This window comes from Gopherus evgoodei, chromosome 2 (genome assembly GCF_007399415.2).
Source record: "Gopherus evgoodei ecotype Sinaloan lineage chromosome 2, rGopEvg1_v1.p, whole genome shotgun sequence".
Classification (NCBI taxonomy): domain Eukaryota; kingdom Metazoa; phylum Chordata; order Testudines; family Testudinidae; genus Gopherus; species Gopherus evgoodei.
Window position 1 is genome coordinate 48,579,000 of NC_044323.1, and position 16,692 is coordinate 48,595,691.

Consider the following 16,692-nt stretch of genomic DNA (forward strand, 5'->3'; position numbering starts at 1 on the left):
GTGGATGAGGTAATACCTTTTATTGGACCAACTTCTGTTGCTGAGAGAGACAAGCTTTCGAGCTTTTACACATCTCTTCTTCAGGTCAGGGAAACTAACTGAAAGCTCGTCTTTCTCACCAACAGGAGTTGGTCCAATAAAAGATATTACCTCAACTTGTGTTTCTAATAACCTGAGACCCATATGGCTACAACAACACTGCATTCATGAGATAGATCACAACCATTGTATAATCTTGTTTTAAAATAGCTAGTAGAAATGTCTCTGAAATGAACATTTATACTACTTTTACCTCTGTGTAGATACATATGAGTTGTTTGGTTTTAATATTAGTTATTGACACAAAATGCATTTACACAGCACAGTGCTACAGTTGTGACACAAGGGTTTGTGAATACCCCCGTTCTGTAACCTCTCCACTTACATGGGATGTCCATGCATACTGCAGCTCCAGAATTGGGTTCCAACAACGTGGTACATTCTACATTGAGTAAGAGATCCTATCCTGAACTTATGCTGCTGTTGCAAAAAAAAAAGTATACGACTTGAAGTCAAGGTGCTATCCTCAGCTTGGAATTTCATGGCTTTTGCTGGTTTATCTCACAGTCTTAAACCTTCTAAAAGTATGGAGCCAGATTTTCAAAGAAGCATTGGTATATCTGGCCACCGGATGACAGTTGTGCATATCGGGGCAGATCCTCAGCTGACGTCAATTGTCATCGTTCCATTAAAGTGAGAAATCCATGTAGACACCAGCTGAGGATCTGCCCTATGAAGATTTGCACCCACACAAGCATATGCATATTTGCTCCACATTGTTATGTCTTTGAATTTGCTAGTTTTTGTTTTGGCTCTTTTATCAAAGGCAAATGTTTTTCATGGGAGGATATATTCCAGCTATTAAGGAATACCATAGAGCTGATTCTGCAGGCTTTACTTCCATCAGATTTCTCCTGCAAGGGAAGGCTACAGGATTGGGCTCTAAAAGACCAGTGACTTAGGAATTTTGAAAAGGGAAAAAATGCCTGGCTAAATAGCTGTAAATGAAAATTGCTAAGTCCATCATCTGCATTGTGGATTCTTGAGTTACACAATTTAAGCTTCAAAAGCAACTGGTTTTGAGTTATATATGTGCAAAAAATAATCTGCTTAAACTATATGCTAATAAAATAGAGTATCCACGCTCATGTTACTTCAAAACATGGACATAGCTTATTTGGTTTGAAGTGTGGCTAGGGAAAGTGAAAGAAAATATGCTTACATGCTTACAACTTGACAATAGAACCCAGAGTGAATGTTTATGGTTGCTACAGCAACCACTTGAAAAATGCTGTTCAGAATGGCAATGATGACATGACCCGAACTTTCTAAATTGGTTCTACTGAGGTACAAGTGGCATAGTTTGGTAAGTATGCGGGGTGTATCTGATATTACTTGTGTTTCTCGGTAAACAACTGATTTCAAGAATGTTTGTAAATAGAAGGGTATTGTATGTTTTATTAGAGCCTGGGGCTGACAAGTGAAGCCATTAAGGTATTATCTTTAGTTTCTGCACCATTAGTTTTTAAATTCTCACTTGTCATCTCTGTCTGATTTAAAAAGATGTAGCACAGACTGATGAATTCCAGCAGCTTTGGAACCTGAGATGTGCAGCCATGTGAATGGCAGTATCAAGCATCATGATTGATGACATTTTTGGTGGCTTCTTGTAATGCCCTATGCAAAATCAACACGTCATTTAGCCAAATGATTTTTTTCTGTGACACATATAGAAAACAATTGGTGAAGAACAAAAACAAAAAAATAACTCTGACCTGTTTTGTAGGAGAGCATGGAGCTGTCCTACAATAAATCCAAGCCGGTAGCAGTTACAGGAATGGCTTTCCCAACAGGAGATGTCAACAACTTTGTGGTTGGCAGCGAGGAGGGTACCGTCTACACGGCTTGTCGTCATGGAAGGTGATTTTCAATACTGCTTACTTGCAGCATACCCTGTTTCTGTCTCTAGGGGGTGAGGAGGGTGCTAGTGTGGAGAACAATCAACCTCTTGGATTGGTCCATTATTATCAGCACTGTTCGGGTTCTGTAGTTTTACACTATTACAGATAGTTTAGTTTTAGGGTATTCAGATCTGAATTAGTCACAAGAGTGGGATATAACACACCCCCCCCCCGCCACACCCAATGTTCATAACCCACAGCTTCATCGTAGGTCTCCACTCTGGAGAGTCAGACCACCTTGTTTGTTCAGTTACACCTCCAGACTCTTGTTAACAGCAGGTAGAGATATAGTCTGTTAAAGGGCAAAATTCTGACCTTGCTCCTCTGAGTCTAGGGGTAGGGACAGAAGAGGGCAGAATGGCAGCAGCCTGCAGAAGGGGCTCAGAGCTATTCTGCCTGCACAGGGCAGAATGGCTCCTGGAACGTTGAGACAGAACATTCAGCAGCACTCCTCACCATTTCTTAAAGCAAAAGCATTGTGCATGCCTCCCACCTAGCTCCTCACGGGTGCTGAGGGTCTGGACGCAACCCCAAGGTGACTAACTGCTCCTCCTCAGCCTAGAACTTCCTTGCATGACATCTTCAGTTTGCCTTTTTCTAGCAGGTTACACTGGGGAGAAGCTTCCTACCGCATCTTCTTAGGAGTGCACCTGCATAACACAGAGCAAAATGTTACCCAAAATGTATTGTTGTTGGTTAGGGGTCTGATCCTGCAACATGTACTCCCATTGGCTTCTGTGGTAGTTTTGCCTCAGTAAGCAGCACAGGATCGGGCCATTAACGATTTTCATGGGAAAGTGAGGCTTTCTTAAGCATAGTGTAAAGACTGCCCATTAGAATGTTCTCTCACAGTATAGAGAATCTACCCAATGAACTGATCTTTCAAAGTATGACCTATGACTCCAAGTATTAGATCAGAGGAGAGCCTTGATGCTATGTACACTCTAACAATGATCTTCTATTCTTCACCCAATGTGGTGAAGGTGTAAATCCACTTCCATAATTTAAATGAGTTCCTCATTTTGCACCCTGTAAACTATTTCAGGATGCTGTTAGCAGCCAGAGGAATCTCCCCAGGGGCACTTCAAAGATCAGTTCCTTGTGTTCATTAAAATGAGTCTCAGCTATCTTGTGTGCTTGTGTTAGCTGCTAACACTTTCATTGTGCAGTCTTCTTGAGAGCCTCTTGTAAAGACAAGTTCTTTAACTTTCCATCGGTGGGTTTACATTTTATTCAACACTTTGAAATGTATTGGGGTGATGTAGCTTCACGTGCTGTTGTTTTCTATAATTCTAATGTCCAAATAATTTTCCTTAATGTTTATACAATGTTTAAAGAATGGGCCCTCTGTTACATATTCATAATATTAAACAAATAGTTGTACATTTTTAAAGGATTATTTTTGCTTTTTTGCTGATAGTACAGCAACACTCAATGTCTCTATCTAGGGGTTATAGTGATGGAGTGACTGATGGTTTGAATTAATCTTTGACTGTCTGGATAAGTGAAAGCTGCCCAAGGTCATTTCTAAGTTAGCACTTCTAATCTTGCAGATATGCCTGTTTTGTCTCCCCACCAGAGGAGGAAAGTGTCAGCTGCTCTTGCTATTCTTGCTCCTTTGCCATTTTTGCCTGTGTTCTGTTGGGAATCATTCCCAAACTACATTTTATTTTCATAGGCCCTCAATGCTCTCCAACACAGCATAATGCAGAGGAGAGCAAAATTCTGGAGAAAGCTGCATCTAGGAAAAACAGCTATGCAAGTCACTCTCCCCACATCCCCAGAACCCAGCTACAAAATATCCATGCAGCCCGTTAGCTGTGTGGAAAAAAGAAGGGAGGGCTGGAGAAAAGACCACAATAAGACTGGCAGTAAATCAGCGCTTCCTCAGAGGTATTGCAGAATTCAACCACTGGCTGATAGCCAATGGCAATGCAGCTGCAGGTTCAGCCATGTTGCCATGGCTGATAGGGCTGTTTGAGGAGACAGCCTGGAAAGGTTCCTTCTAATACAGTTCTTGGCCTTGCCCTCTGGCTGCACTGCATTACTCTGGTCCTACTGAGAAAGGATAAGACTGCATGGACTTTGCGGCTATGTTAGAGCCGGTGATATTTTGAATGAGTTTGTTCCTTTTGTGGTGTATGTATCCATGTGCCTGAAGGGGAGATGTTATTATTCTCTTTTCTTTGTATGGTGGGGCAGTGCGGTAAGTTGATTCGGGCTGATTGTTAACAGACTGAGTAACGCTAAACGTACGCTCTCTAATGATGATTTACATATTTTCCTTCTTTATAGCTGTTCTGGCCTTTCCTTATGTGATCTGCATTTCATGTAATAAAAATGGAGCTTGATAAGTTTATGAATGGGATTAGATAATGGAGTTGCCTCCAAGAGTGGGGGAGTGGACATGATGACCCAGGAGATCCCTTCCAGTTCTATGTTCCTCTGAAATGGAAATCTTTTCTTTCAAACCAATACCTAGCCCATAGGACTTGGTGACAAACCCTGTTTGCCTTAATCATATGAATAGTTTGAATCATATGGATAGGATTTGCTTCTTGGTGAACTGACCAACTGCCATGAGAATGTTATTTCAGATATTTAGAAAGAAAGGAAGTTGTTAATGATGTGTCATTGTTATTTATGCATTTTGAATTTTAATGGATAATTCCCATGATAGTGGCTCACTCTGATTTATTTGGCTCTCTGAGTCTTCCTTTATTATTATTATTCTAAAGCACAGGAGTATAGTTGATACTGTATATAAGTGTCACATATGGATGTATTCTGCAGAGTAAGAAAGTCTCAGTAAGTGGGGTTCTGGCCATCCCAGTGCATGAATTGTGCCCACAGCAGCACGTCCTTAGAGACAAAGCCCAAACTGAAAGATGCTGAATTTTACAGATTGCACGGTAGCTTACTATGGAAACAGTGAGACAAGAACTTGAGGATGAAGATGAAGAAAAAAGCCTACTATTCAAAAGTCCCTGAATGTTAGTGTGTGTATCTTCTTTCTGCAGTAAAGCAGGAATTGGTGAAATCTTTGAAGGCCACCAAGGACCTGTCACGGGGATCAATTGCCACATGGCAGTGGGCCCAATCGACTTTTCCCATCTCTTTGTCACATCATCATTTGACTGGACAGTCAAGTTGTGGACCACAAAGGTGAGAGATCTGGGAGGGGACTGGGTAGGCTTGCTTAGTACATTTAGATAACTTTTACAGGCAAATATTGCCCATTTTTGCAGCTTATAATCAAGGCCTAATCTATTCCAACAGATGGTTGCATCCACTATTATTTATTAATGGTTATTTTCCCCTCATATACTTTCCTTTTCCCTGTTACTCAAGTTACCTGTCCAAATATTGCAAAAGAAGCACAGTATGAATTTGGGGAGGTGTTACATGAAAATATCATTCTCAGAAATACTTTGAATCTTAAGCTTTAAATGAGGGTGAAGAATCTGTCCCATATGAAGGGATAATTTAGCTTAGGTAATGCATGAGGACTCCACGGCTAAAATTCGTCCCTAGTATATCTGTCTCAGCTAAATTAACCCCAAAGTTTATGCCATCCTACATAGGCAGCTTCTCCTTTCCTACACCTTTACACCGTCCCCTGATGTTGTGATTACAAAAATCCACCCTAACCTCCTGTCTGCTGAGGATTTATAAGGGCCAGCACAGTCCAAAAAGTGGTGGCATTGTCTAAGAAGATGATCACCTCATCTCCTTCCCAGCCTCTCCCGATGGGATGTAGAGCCACCACCACCCCAGCAGAATAGAGGGAGTCTATCTTCAACAACACCATCTGCCCTCCCTTGAGCAAATCCCCATGGGAGTCAGGAATATCGAAGTTGCTGCCAAGAAGTAAATGGCCCAGTTCCAGGTTCGGTGAATCTGGTTCAGCGAACCTAGCCCAATGGAGGTGCACCTGTAATAAATTCCGTCATGTAATAATTAGCATAATATGCCATAGATCTAAACGTACTTGGCAAAATATAAATTAGGGTTAGTCACCAGAACACCGTTAGGGAAATCACTGGTGCTGGAGTAGATGACTTGAATAATACTTACTATCTCTAACAAATATAATTCTCTGACAGAAGTTAAGTTGACATTTTCTGGCTCTTACTAAAGAATTGTGCCTCTGCAAACGGAATCAGAATGTACTACTGATGTTTTTGACTTGGTTATAGTTTGTGTTGGTTTGTATTACAGTTTCCAATGTGACCAACCCAGTACTCTGGATGCAGGCCAAACTCTTAGGGTTAATAACATGCAAACAGTGCACCAAGATGTTGGCAAGAAGTAGAGTTTTTTTCCTTCTGACTAGAGGAAAGCCCGAGGAGATTTAATGTAGTTATTATCAGCTGTAAAATCTATACACACTGTACATGCACGTGTCCAGGGATGTATTGCGTACAGACCTCACACAGAGAGATTATTTTGTGCAACAAAAATTGCCATACAGTTTGGTGAAACTAAGCAGATGCAAACCCCATCTTCAGTAGTATTGTCTTGGTGTAGGATAACAAAAGTGAGGGAAAAAATATGAAGTTAATTAAATAGACCAGGCTACCTTCATTGTGGGAGCTGAATGAAAAACAAAATCTAAACAAGTATAAATTAAGTTAATATTCTTGCTGATGAAATCATCTAGATTTTGTTATTATCATTCAATAAATAGAGATTTGTTTTTCAAATGTCTGATTTTAATTTTGGCAATGTCTTTAAGAATCGCTGATGTTGTTTGGCTCACATCTTGAGCTGCACCCAACAGGAGTTCCAGGACCCAATCAGGAAGCATCTCAGAATATTTTCCTCAAAGGCATGATGGGTGGGGAATGATGGTACGGATGCATAGCAAATGTAACTACAAAACTGGCTAGAGGCAGGTCATGTGACAGATGATTGGATAGGAGCCTGAGTGGGGGTGTCCAGTGTCTCTGGACCAAGGGGATGGGGGATAACTGGGAGCTGGATAGGGGGATAGGTGGAAAATGCTGTCTGAGGATGTCTGGGGTGACTAAGGCTGGGGAAGGGTGGCTAGGGAGTCTGGACTCCATGTTGGACCCTCACTTTCTGCCCCACACACTTCTGCTTGGTTTTGCTGCTGCCTCCTCTTCCCAGCTTCCTCTTCCCCACTGAGATCCAATAAGGGGAGCAGCCAGGGGAGAGCCGGAAAGACAATCCAGAGAGCTGCTCAGCAGTTGCTACAGTTGCCCCTAGTGGCTGGTAGCCACAACTACAGAGTTCCTGAAGCTCAACTGAAAGTGTGACATCTCAGCGAGGCTGCACTGTGGGGTACCAAATACGTGTGAGATGCATGATATCATGTGAGATGCATGATATTTGGTAGCCCGGAGAGTGGGTGTTGAATTTGTCCATAAGGGCCTGATTCATCAGTGGCTTCAATGAAATTACACCAGGGATGCATAGGACGTTTTATGTCAGGTAGCTATCTTATATAACACTTTACAAATAAAACCACAGTATTCTAGAATACTGGTCTAAAACTCCAATAGCACAATTGTAGTGTGTTTTTGACACAGAAAATAACAGTGCTGATAGTGGTCCACAGTCCAACATCCCCATACAAAAATCCAGTGCCAAAACGTTTGAATCAAATCCTGATGAATACAATAATTTAACAAAGAACTAAAATAATATCTGTAATAGGTGACCTTATCACTGTTCCAGAGAAGGCTCCCATGGTAGACAGCTAGCTTTTTTATAGCAGCTCCCTTTTAAAACTTTAATCTGCCGAGGAATCCAGCCAAATGGAGACACGAGACCTGTGCAGAAATGCCAATCTATACTTCTTTCTCATTTGACCAGTGCAATATTTTGTTTGCATATAATTTGGTTAATTCTCTTGTTTGCAGTTAGTACAATATTCTGCAGTGAGGGTTTAAGGGTTTTTTAATCACACTGCTCCCATTAAAAGCCTGATCCGAACCCATTGAAAAGTCATTGGAAAAGCATCTATTGACTTCAGTGGCCTTTGGTTCATCCTTTCAAATAGTTTGATTGTCTACTAATAAATCAGTGGGTTAATTTTAATTAAGTGCTGATGATGCTTTACGACGGTTTACTCAGTGTTGCTTTTGCCCTTTGCTCCTTATTTGTCAGATCACTATTTTTCAGCATCCAAAGACTTTAGAGTTTGTTTGTTCATACAGATGCTGTCTTCTTAATCCCATGCATATTAATCTCCTTGGTCCTGAAATTCAATTCCTTTATTTTTAATGCTTCAGAGTCACTATTCACTTGCAAAGCAAAACATGAAACCAATGTGTTTCTATTGTCTACTGACATGCAGCATCCTGGGGTGCTTATGGGAAAGGCACTTTGGTAGTGCGAGGTTGACTGATAGACTGAAATCACCGGTTCCCTTAAAACAATCTGGCATGACATTTTATAATCTGCTCTAGCAGTTAACACACTCTTCCATCCACTGAAAGGCAGAGTTCAGACAAATAACTGAGAATGACATCCTCAACTGGCTGAGAAATGAAGATCTGTGGGTATCAGTGATACAATGTTCAAGTACTCAAACATCAGATTATTCAGTAATTATATCACATTTTTAATGTTTCTGTAAGTGCCCAGAGAAATATGTCTTTTGTTAAGGTAGTGACAGAACCAGAACAAGGAGGGGTGGGGCCATAAAAAATAATGTACTCTCCTGGCTCCTTGACATCAGTGGCACCATGAGATGCCTGGTGAAGTGAATGGAAGGATTGCCATTGACGCACGAGAACATGCCATGACCTGTAAGATCCTGGGATCCAGAACAGTCAAAAGGGAAGTGCCAGTGGGAAAAGCTCTGCTGAGCCTTGTCCTTAATTAGATATTATCTGGGAGTGCCCTGAAGATATAAAGTGCTTTGGAAAGGCTAAGTGTAGTTGATTAATTAATTAATTAATGCTCCTGTTGATTAGATAATTAATAAATGCTGTGTTGTTAAATAATGCAATATAAGTATCATTAGTATTCTGACTGTAAATGTGGTGCAGAGTGGGGGTTATATCATGAGAAGAAAGCAGGACTGGATTTCTTGGGGCTTATCAGTACAGCGCGTTATTCTGCCATAAGGAGACTTTAGCTGCAGACTGCAGGAAGTTTTCTGTGCTTGCTGCTGGAGGGAGATTGTACAGGCTGGAAGGAGATCTGGATTTTGACTTCCCTTTCCAGTGTCACCCATCTCTCCCAGTTTTTACCATTCAACTCTGCTAGAAGCATGGGGAAGCTGCTTATGGTTGGTACACTATTCTCCACTTGTGTTGTCTAACACGTGACCAGAAGCGGTAGTTGAGTAGAAGAGAGGTTTTATGTGTTAGAGCACTCTCCTAAACCATACTTTGTCCCCGCCTTTGCCTTATGTTTAATCAGAATGGCAAATGCTGATAGGGGTATGATTCTCGCTTTGTGTGAGAGAGGGCCCGGATTCATATCCTGGACAAGTTTTGATTAGAGTTTTGATTTAGTTGGGCATTGGTCCTGCTTTGAGCAGGGGGTTGGACTAGATGATCTCCTGAGGTCCCTTCCAACCCTGATATTCTGTGATTCTATGATAATTAGACTGAGAGAAGATGTGGAGTTGACTGGCCATCAGGATCACTCCCGCACTGCTGGCAGGAAATGGTGGAGCTGGCCAGAAGTTGTCCCTCTAGTCATTTACTCCTTCCTTTTGTTTCCCTATTCAGTTTTGTCTTCCTTCTTTTGCACCATTTGCAGCCTTTTCTTTCCAGTCCTCCTTCATTCCTTGTGTTACCTCTTCTTTCCATTCCCTTTGCTTGCCTCGTCTCTTGTTTTCCTGAGCTGCTCCAATCCACAGTCTATTATGCTGGGTTGGTATGCTTAATTTTAAACAGTGGAACAGACTTACACATTTCAATTCTGGCTCTACATGCAAAAACTGCACAATGGACTGTGGATCAGATGCACAGCAAGGTCTGGGCAGTTACTGGAAGACAATGGCAGCTGGTGAGGGATTAGAGGAGGCACATGGCAGTTGAGGAGGAAAGCTGCTGAGGTGGGATATTTTTGCTTCAGGCGGGATCTTGGTAGCCAGGTGTTGGTGCAGTTTACACTTTGTAAGTGGCTATCAGGAGAATAGCAAAGCAACCAAAAGGCGATTTACTTTCTCACAACTTCCTACAGCCTCCCTTTGGTTGTTTTTCCTGATATGACCCCTCCTTCCACGTCTTGGTGCAAATGACACCAACCTGTACTTTCACACCATCTTCCCAGCCTGTAACTCGAATCAACACTTACATCAGTTTTGAATTTGGCCTGGAGACTGAACAGCTGTCTCATACCGAGAGGTGGTCCTCTCCTGGAAGCACATCAATAGGACAATGTGAAAATGTTTACATTGCTGCTGCTGCCTATCTCCTGCCAAGAATGAATCTTAATAGTAGTAGTAATAAAAAAAAAGATGACAATACAACCAGTGCAGTAGAACAAATGTGCTCAGATGGAAACTGCTGTAGCAGAATGAATCAGAAAAACTGAATTATTATGTGAATTAGTCAATAAGAAAACAATGTATTCATAAAATATCCATATTTTTTAAGTTTACTAGTATACAAATTTTTAATAGCTTTAATTTTTCCTTTTCTAAATAATCAAGTGATTATTGGACAAGGATCTAGAAATCAGATTAGCTGACATTGATTTGATCTAGTATAATACCAGTTAAACTAACTGAAGTCAGTGTCAGCTCCTTAGATTTCTTATCGACTAACTCACATTTACTGATATAAGTACAGAAAAAAGTAAATAGCTTTTGTGATAAAAGTACAATAAACTTAACAAAACCCCGTATCAAGGGAGGTGGTGGTTCCTTCACCACTGGGAATTTTAAAATCAAGATTGGATGTTTTTCTAAAGAATACACTCTAGTTCAAACAGGTGTTAATTCAGGAAGTCCTATGGCCTGTGTTCCGCAGAAGGTCAGACTGGATGATCACAATGGTCCTTTCTAGCCAAATAATCTATGAATCTATGAAAACAATTGTACTTGACATTCTATTAAGCAAAAAGACTACTTTTGTCAGTCAAACAGAATACAGGTTGGTACTAATGGTACAGTATGAAAACTTACTCCACTGCATCAGTTTTGTCCTTTTTTATTTTAATTTCTAAAATTTCCTAGACCATAAATTGTCTGGACTGAATAGTCTGTTTTAATAATTAACATCTCACTTGCCCTGCATGTGCCTTCCCACCAAAGCTATTGCTTTCATGCTTTTTCATGGAGCTACTGGAACTCACATAGCAGGTAAGCGCACCAGCCTTCCAGCTCTGGAAACTCTGGTTCAGGCCTCCGTGGCATTAGGTAGGAACACTGAAACTGAATTGGGAGAGCTCCTCCTATCCTTAGAGGACATTTGTCCATATCACAAAACCACAACAGTTTGTAATTTCTGTTCTAGAGGTGCCCTGGACAGATCTTTAATTTAAAACAGGAAAAGCAGTTAATTCAGCGGGGGTCCTCGAGGTCCAGACAAAGTTGTATTGGTAGAGCTTTGTGAGAAACCCATCTGATTACTTATGCTATTACTGGCACTAACTCGCATCCTTAGGGACTAATCCTGAAATCTTCACTCATGCATTGATCCATTAGGGTCAATAAACATCATCTTCAGCCCCAATAGGTTGCTTTGCAAAGCTCAGGTGTTGCAAAGATTCCTTGAAAATGGCCAAGGTGACCTGCTGAGGATTCCTCTTTCACAGGGAAATTCCTGGGATGTGAAAAGATAGCATAGTGGGCTCTATACTGCCTCTATTTATTAGCCCTCAGCACAAGGAGTTGTGCTGGGGAAGGAGGTGTGGCTGGAGCACATTGTGTGTCAGCAAGCCATGACTACCAGTATGACTCTTGAGGGCGATCGAAGGCAGCTGTAGGTTATAGCTCAGGGAGTGCTCTAACTTGCGCCTGGAACCATTAATCCCCTGACAGCTCCACGGACTGAGGAAATGCAGAGGTGTTATAAACAGGAGCGGCTCCAGGCACCAGCATGCCAAGTGCGTGCCTGGGGCGGCAAGCCACGGGGGGAGCTCTGCCAGTTGCCGCGAGGGCTGCAGGCAGGCTGCCTTCGGCGGCATGCCTGCGGAGGATCCACTGGTCCCGCTGAATCCACGGGACCGGGGACCTCCCGCAGGCAAGCCACTGAAGGCAGCCTGCCTGCCGTGGTTGGGGCAGCAAAATACCTAGAGCCCCCCCTGGTTATAAAGACACCTTTGTCCCCTGGAAGAAGTATGTGCAGAACAAAAGGAAGCAACATTTTGTGGGGAGCGTCAAAGTTTCAGTGGATTCAGGTCACTTAGGCCTGGTCTCTAAAGTTGCCAGAATAGCTATACCAATATAGTTATACCAGCAAAACGTTCTAGTGGAGAGACAGTTTATACTGGCAAGAGTACTTTTGTTCTTGTGTCTACAGTAAGGCTTTTCCTGTACCCCAAAAAAACGTCCCCATTCTCTCTCTGAATGGACTCCTTGACTATCCTCCAGTCTCCCACACATTACAGTGGAGTTGTGTCCACTTAACCCAGTGGCAAATTTGACCTTATTTTTTCATGGATGGACAGCTACATCACATCCCCTAGATTGCCAGTTGAGATCCAGTGGCACTAAGAATTCTTCCTTAATCTGCCCCTAAGAAGTATATTTCTATTTAAGACTTCATCTCTTTAACAGAAGTAATTAAAATTGCTAATCATTGCATATGCTCATTGAATCAGATTATAGATTAAAACAAAGAGTGATAACGTTATCATGCTGGATTTCATGGAAATGTTCTGTTTGCCATGTGAGTTCAGGAATTTGAGTTTTGTCCAAGACCAAAGCAATGAATGCTTTTGCTTCAGAGCTCGCTTTTTGTCAAAAAGCCAAACTGACTTGGGGAAGAGGGTGGAGCTGCCTGTTCAGACAGGATTTTTAGTTTTTGCCCTTTACCTCTGGAGCCAGAGGTCTGGCTCTCATCCAGCCATACGAAAAGAAGATTATGGTATTTTCTAGGTAATTTTAAGAAGCAAAACCAAAGTGAAGTCAGGTGGTTTCAAGTCAGCCTTGAATTTTTCACATTAAGTGTTTCTCATGATTTTGGTTTTCAGTGTAACTGTATTTTAAATAGCGACAGGAAAATATGCTTCAGCAGGCAGGCACATTCCAAACCCTGTTTCTTCTTGCTTATGAAACATGTGAACAAATCTCCATGTTAGAAAATAAAATAGAAATTTTCTGAGAGGTGGGACCGGTTTGACAAAAACTGAAAGGGCCAAATTCTGGCTGAGAATACACTTGTGTAAATTCTGTTGTAATCAGTGGAAGCTTCATGCACATACTGAGAGTGGAAATTAGCATTAGGAGTTCATCAACCAACACAAAATTAAGTCCCAATCCCATTGAAGTCAACAGCAAAATTCCCATTGACTACAGTGGTGCAAAATCAGGCTGCAACTATGAAGTATTTCAGAATAATTAAGACTATATACAAAAAATATAAAAAAATTGTAATGCAGCTAATCAACAAAATTTTCCCTCCATCTACTACAGCAACCCTCGTTGTGCTCTTTGAAATATTTTGTTATTAGCAGAAAAGGAAATGTGTTCAGAATCTTACAAGATGGGGTTCTCTTCAGTAATAATTAAGCTCAGAGTCTGCGGTTGCTGACCCAGGAAAACTCTGCAGATCTCCTGATCCTACCAGCCACAAAGACTAATCCTGATGGCTCGATGTAAACCGCTGTTTGGCCACATTAGAGATTCGTCAATATTCCCCACCCTCCAGAGTGCAGATCCTAGCAAGTGGCATGTTGCGAATGAAACAACAGGGCCGCTGAGAAGGCACAATACTTCCCCGAGCACAAGTGTGATACCAGACTGGCCAACCTGTGATGAAATTGTATTTTCTAGTTTTAAAAAAGAAACAGCTGAGCTTTGAAGGGCCTGATCACGAATGATCCTTCCTCTTTCCAATGGGAACCATGGTGTTGTAATAACTGCGGTCATGATCCCTTGTAACTATATTCATGCGATCCTGCATCCCTGCCTCTTTTCCCCACTCAGTCCCCATTGCCTATCATCCACAGCTCAGAGCAGGAAGAGGAGCGAGGTGGTGCTCAGGCAATGCCTCAGGCAATGGTTGTAGCAGTGGAGGAACATAGCCATAACCATCACCAAGGAAGGGGAGAGGCTTACCAGGAGGCCTAGTAGTTTATTTGTTGGCAAAGGGAGAAGAGGAGGCAGAGAAAAGGGGGACAGAATGGTGGGGGTAGGAAATCCAAGACAATCTGTGTTTCTAAGTAAGATGGGGGAGTGAGTGAGCCACCTAATCAAACAGCAACAGCAACATATTTCACTAAGCAAAATATTCCTCCTCAAGGCTTTATTCTTGGGTTTTAGAGTGCACAGGTTACTGGGATTATTGCAAAGAGCCAGCCCAGGCTCCTTAACAACTTGGGGCCTGATCCACTGAAAGAGTTCAGTGGGCATTGGCTTAAGATCTAATTGAAAAGCTCTGATTCTGCTCCTGTCTAGCTGCCAGTGAGGTGTTTTACACAGTCCTCTGGCTTTTCTGTGAGTATCTCATTGGGCCTCAGTCTCCATTCCTGCATCCTTTCCACTAGCAGGTGATCTAAGTGGAAGTTATCTCCTTAACGGTTGATATGAGAATAGGATGCCAGGTTAGATGTTCTTAATTGTCCTTCAGATAGTCCGAACAGAATTTGGTGGTTGTTTTGCTGAGGCAGCCAGAGTAATCTTTGGTCCCCCCACATTGGGGGAATCAGAAGACAAGTTCCTCAGAGTGCTGGGCCCTGTCGCTCAACCCGCCAAGCACCCTCCCCCATGTAACAGTATCCAGGAAATGCCCCTCTCCACACCTCCTCAAATCCTGCTCTTCCCCCCCCCCCCCCCCCCCGAAGCGAGCACACTGGTTCCACTGTGAGAGGGTCCTCTGTGGGAGGGAGATGGGGAGGGATTCTCTGCTCAACAAGGAATGCACTAAGCCATATTCTTCCTAATGTCAGCCAGATAAAGCCAACTCTAGCCAATAGCTGACACTGTGTCTCAGAGCCTTTCTCTGAAAGAACAAAAATATTTCTGCAGACAAGATTATGAGCTGAATAAATTGCAAATCAGCCTGCGATGCAGTTAAGGTACAGTCATGGAACCTTCCGTGGTGCAGAATGAAACAGGTATGATTGGTGGAGCTAAGTGCTGATTTCTGTAGTAACAAGATAAGAATAATACATTTTGAGCTTTTTGAATAATGAGATTCATATTTATCATTTGATATAATATTGTAACAAGTTATTTACATATAGGTAAGAGCTGCAAGAAAAACTGCTTGAGAAAAATAGCAGTCTTTTAAAAGATATCAGTGGTTAAAATGCATAGTGTAGTAGCATATGGAAAAGTGCCGACTTAATAAAAGGATGCTTTTAAAAATAAAAGATTGACCCCTCCCCCCGCCCGCTAAAGCTTAGCTGATGAATTCAACAGTTTTGAAGAAACATGGCCCAAGTACAATTGGCCAGCTAGAAACAATCTGCCGATATAGCAAAGGTATGCTGAAATCCTGGTCCTCTTGAAATCAATGGCAAAACTCCCATTCACTTCAGCAGAGTCAGAATTTTACCCAAAATTGCCTTTTTCAAAAATAAGTGGATTTGGCTCAAGATATTGCTTTCATCTATTTGGTCTGTGTGTAAAAATGATAATAGGGGCTGAAACTTAAGAATGCAAGCTCATCAAGCTTCAGTTCCAGTTGTTTCATAACATTAGCCATATGGTAGGTATACAGCTTGTAAGTCAGAAGCTCAAGCAATTTAAAATGGTGTTAAAGTGAACTTTACATGTACTCACATTTTAACAGTTCCTATAACTGGTTCGTAGTGATAAATGTGATTTTGCAAATGCTGTTCTTAGGAGTAAGGACTACTCATATGACTAAGAGTTGAAAGGCCTGGGCCCTTTGTCAGTGGGTTTACAGTAAAGTCTAAGGCCCCAGTCCTGCACTTGTGCACTATGAGTCGTCCCATTGAAGTCAATAGAACTACTCACAGTGCACAAAGTTAAACACGGGCATTACTGCTGGCTTGTGTAGAAAGGTTGCCCAGTATTTATTTCTTCTCAAACGAAGGGATGCAGTTCACAGACCTACATTCCCATAACATGTTTTCCAATAATAAGCTAGTGACTGCTTAACCAGGACTACCCCAGCTATTTGCGAGGGTGGAATTGCTTATCTCCTCGTCCCATGCAAACCCGCATTCACATTCGCATTAATTAATATGAGTCTCATTTTCTAAATGGTTTGGGTGCTTCTTAAATGCACATTATTTAAGCTGTCCAGATTTTATCCCTGACTTCAGTTTTGCATATTCAGATCTTCACTATCATGGTAATGATAATGCTTAGCACTTAGACAGTGCTTTTCATCCATCAATTTCAAAGCACTGTACCAAGGAAGGTACATTAATCCCACTTTACAGTTGGAAAAATTGAGCCATATAGGGTGAAGTGACTTGCCAGAGGTCAGTAGTCAAAGGCAGAGTCAAGAATAGAACCCAGGTCTCCTGACACTCTTTTCAGTACCTTATCCTCTGGATCATGCTGGTCATTATTTGGTAAATATATTGCTGGAGCTAAAAGGCTGTAAAAAGTGAATGACAG

The 16,692-nt window shown here is 41.8% G+C and overlaps 1 protein-coding gene across 6 annotated transcripts in view; it reads left to right on the forward strand.

The window, feature by feature from the left end:
• Window positions 1-16,692, forward strand: part of DYNC1I1 (dynein cytoplasmic 1 intermediate chain 1) — a 240,748-nt gene that overhangs the window by 191,041 nt on the left and 33,015 nt on the right. For all 6 annotated transcript variants that reach the window (XM_030550619.1, XM_030550615.1, XM_030550613.1 and 3 more), the window contains 2 exons: window positions 1,826-1,959; window positions 5,021-5,165. In XM_030550619.1, the coding sequence (XP_030406479.1) occupies window positions 1,826-1,959; window positions 5,021-5,165 (279 nt within the window). The remainder of the gene's footprint in view (window positions 1-1,825; window positions 1,960-5,020; window positions 5,166-16,692) is intronic.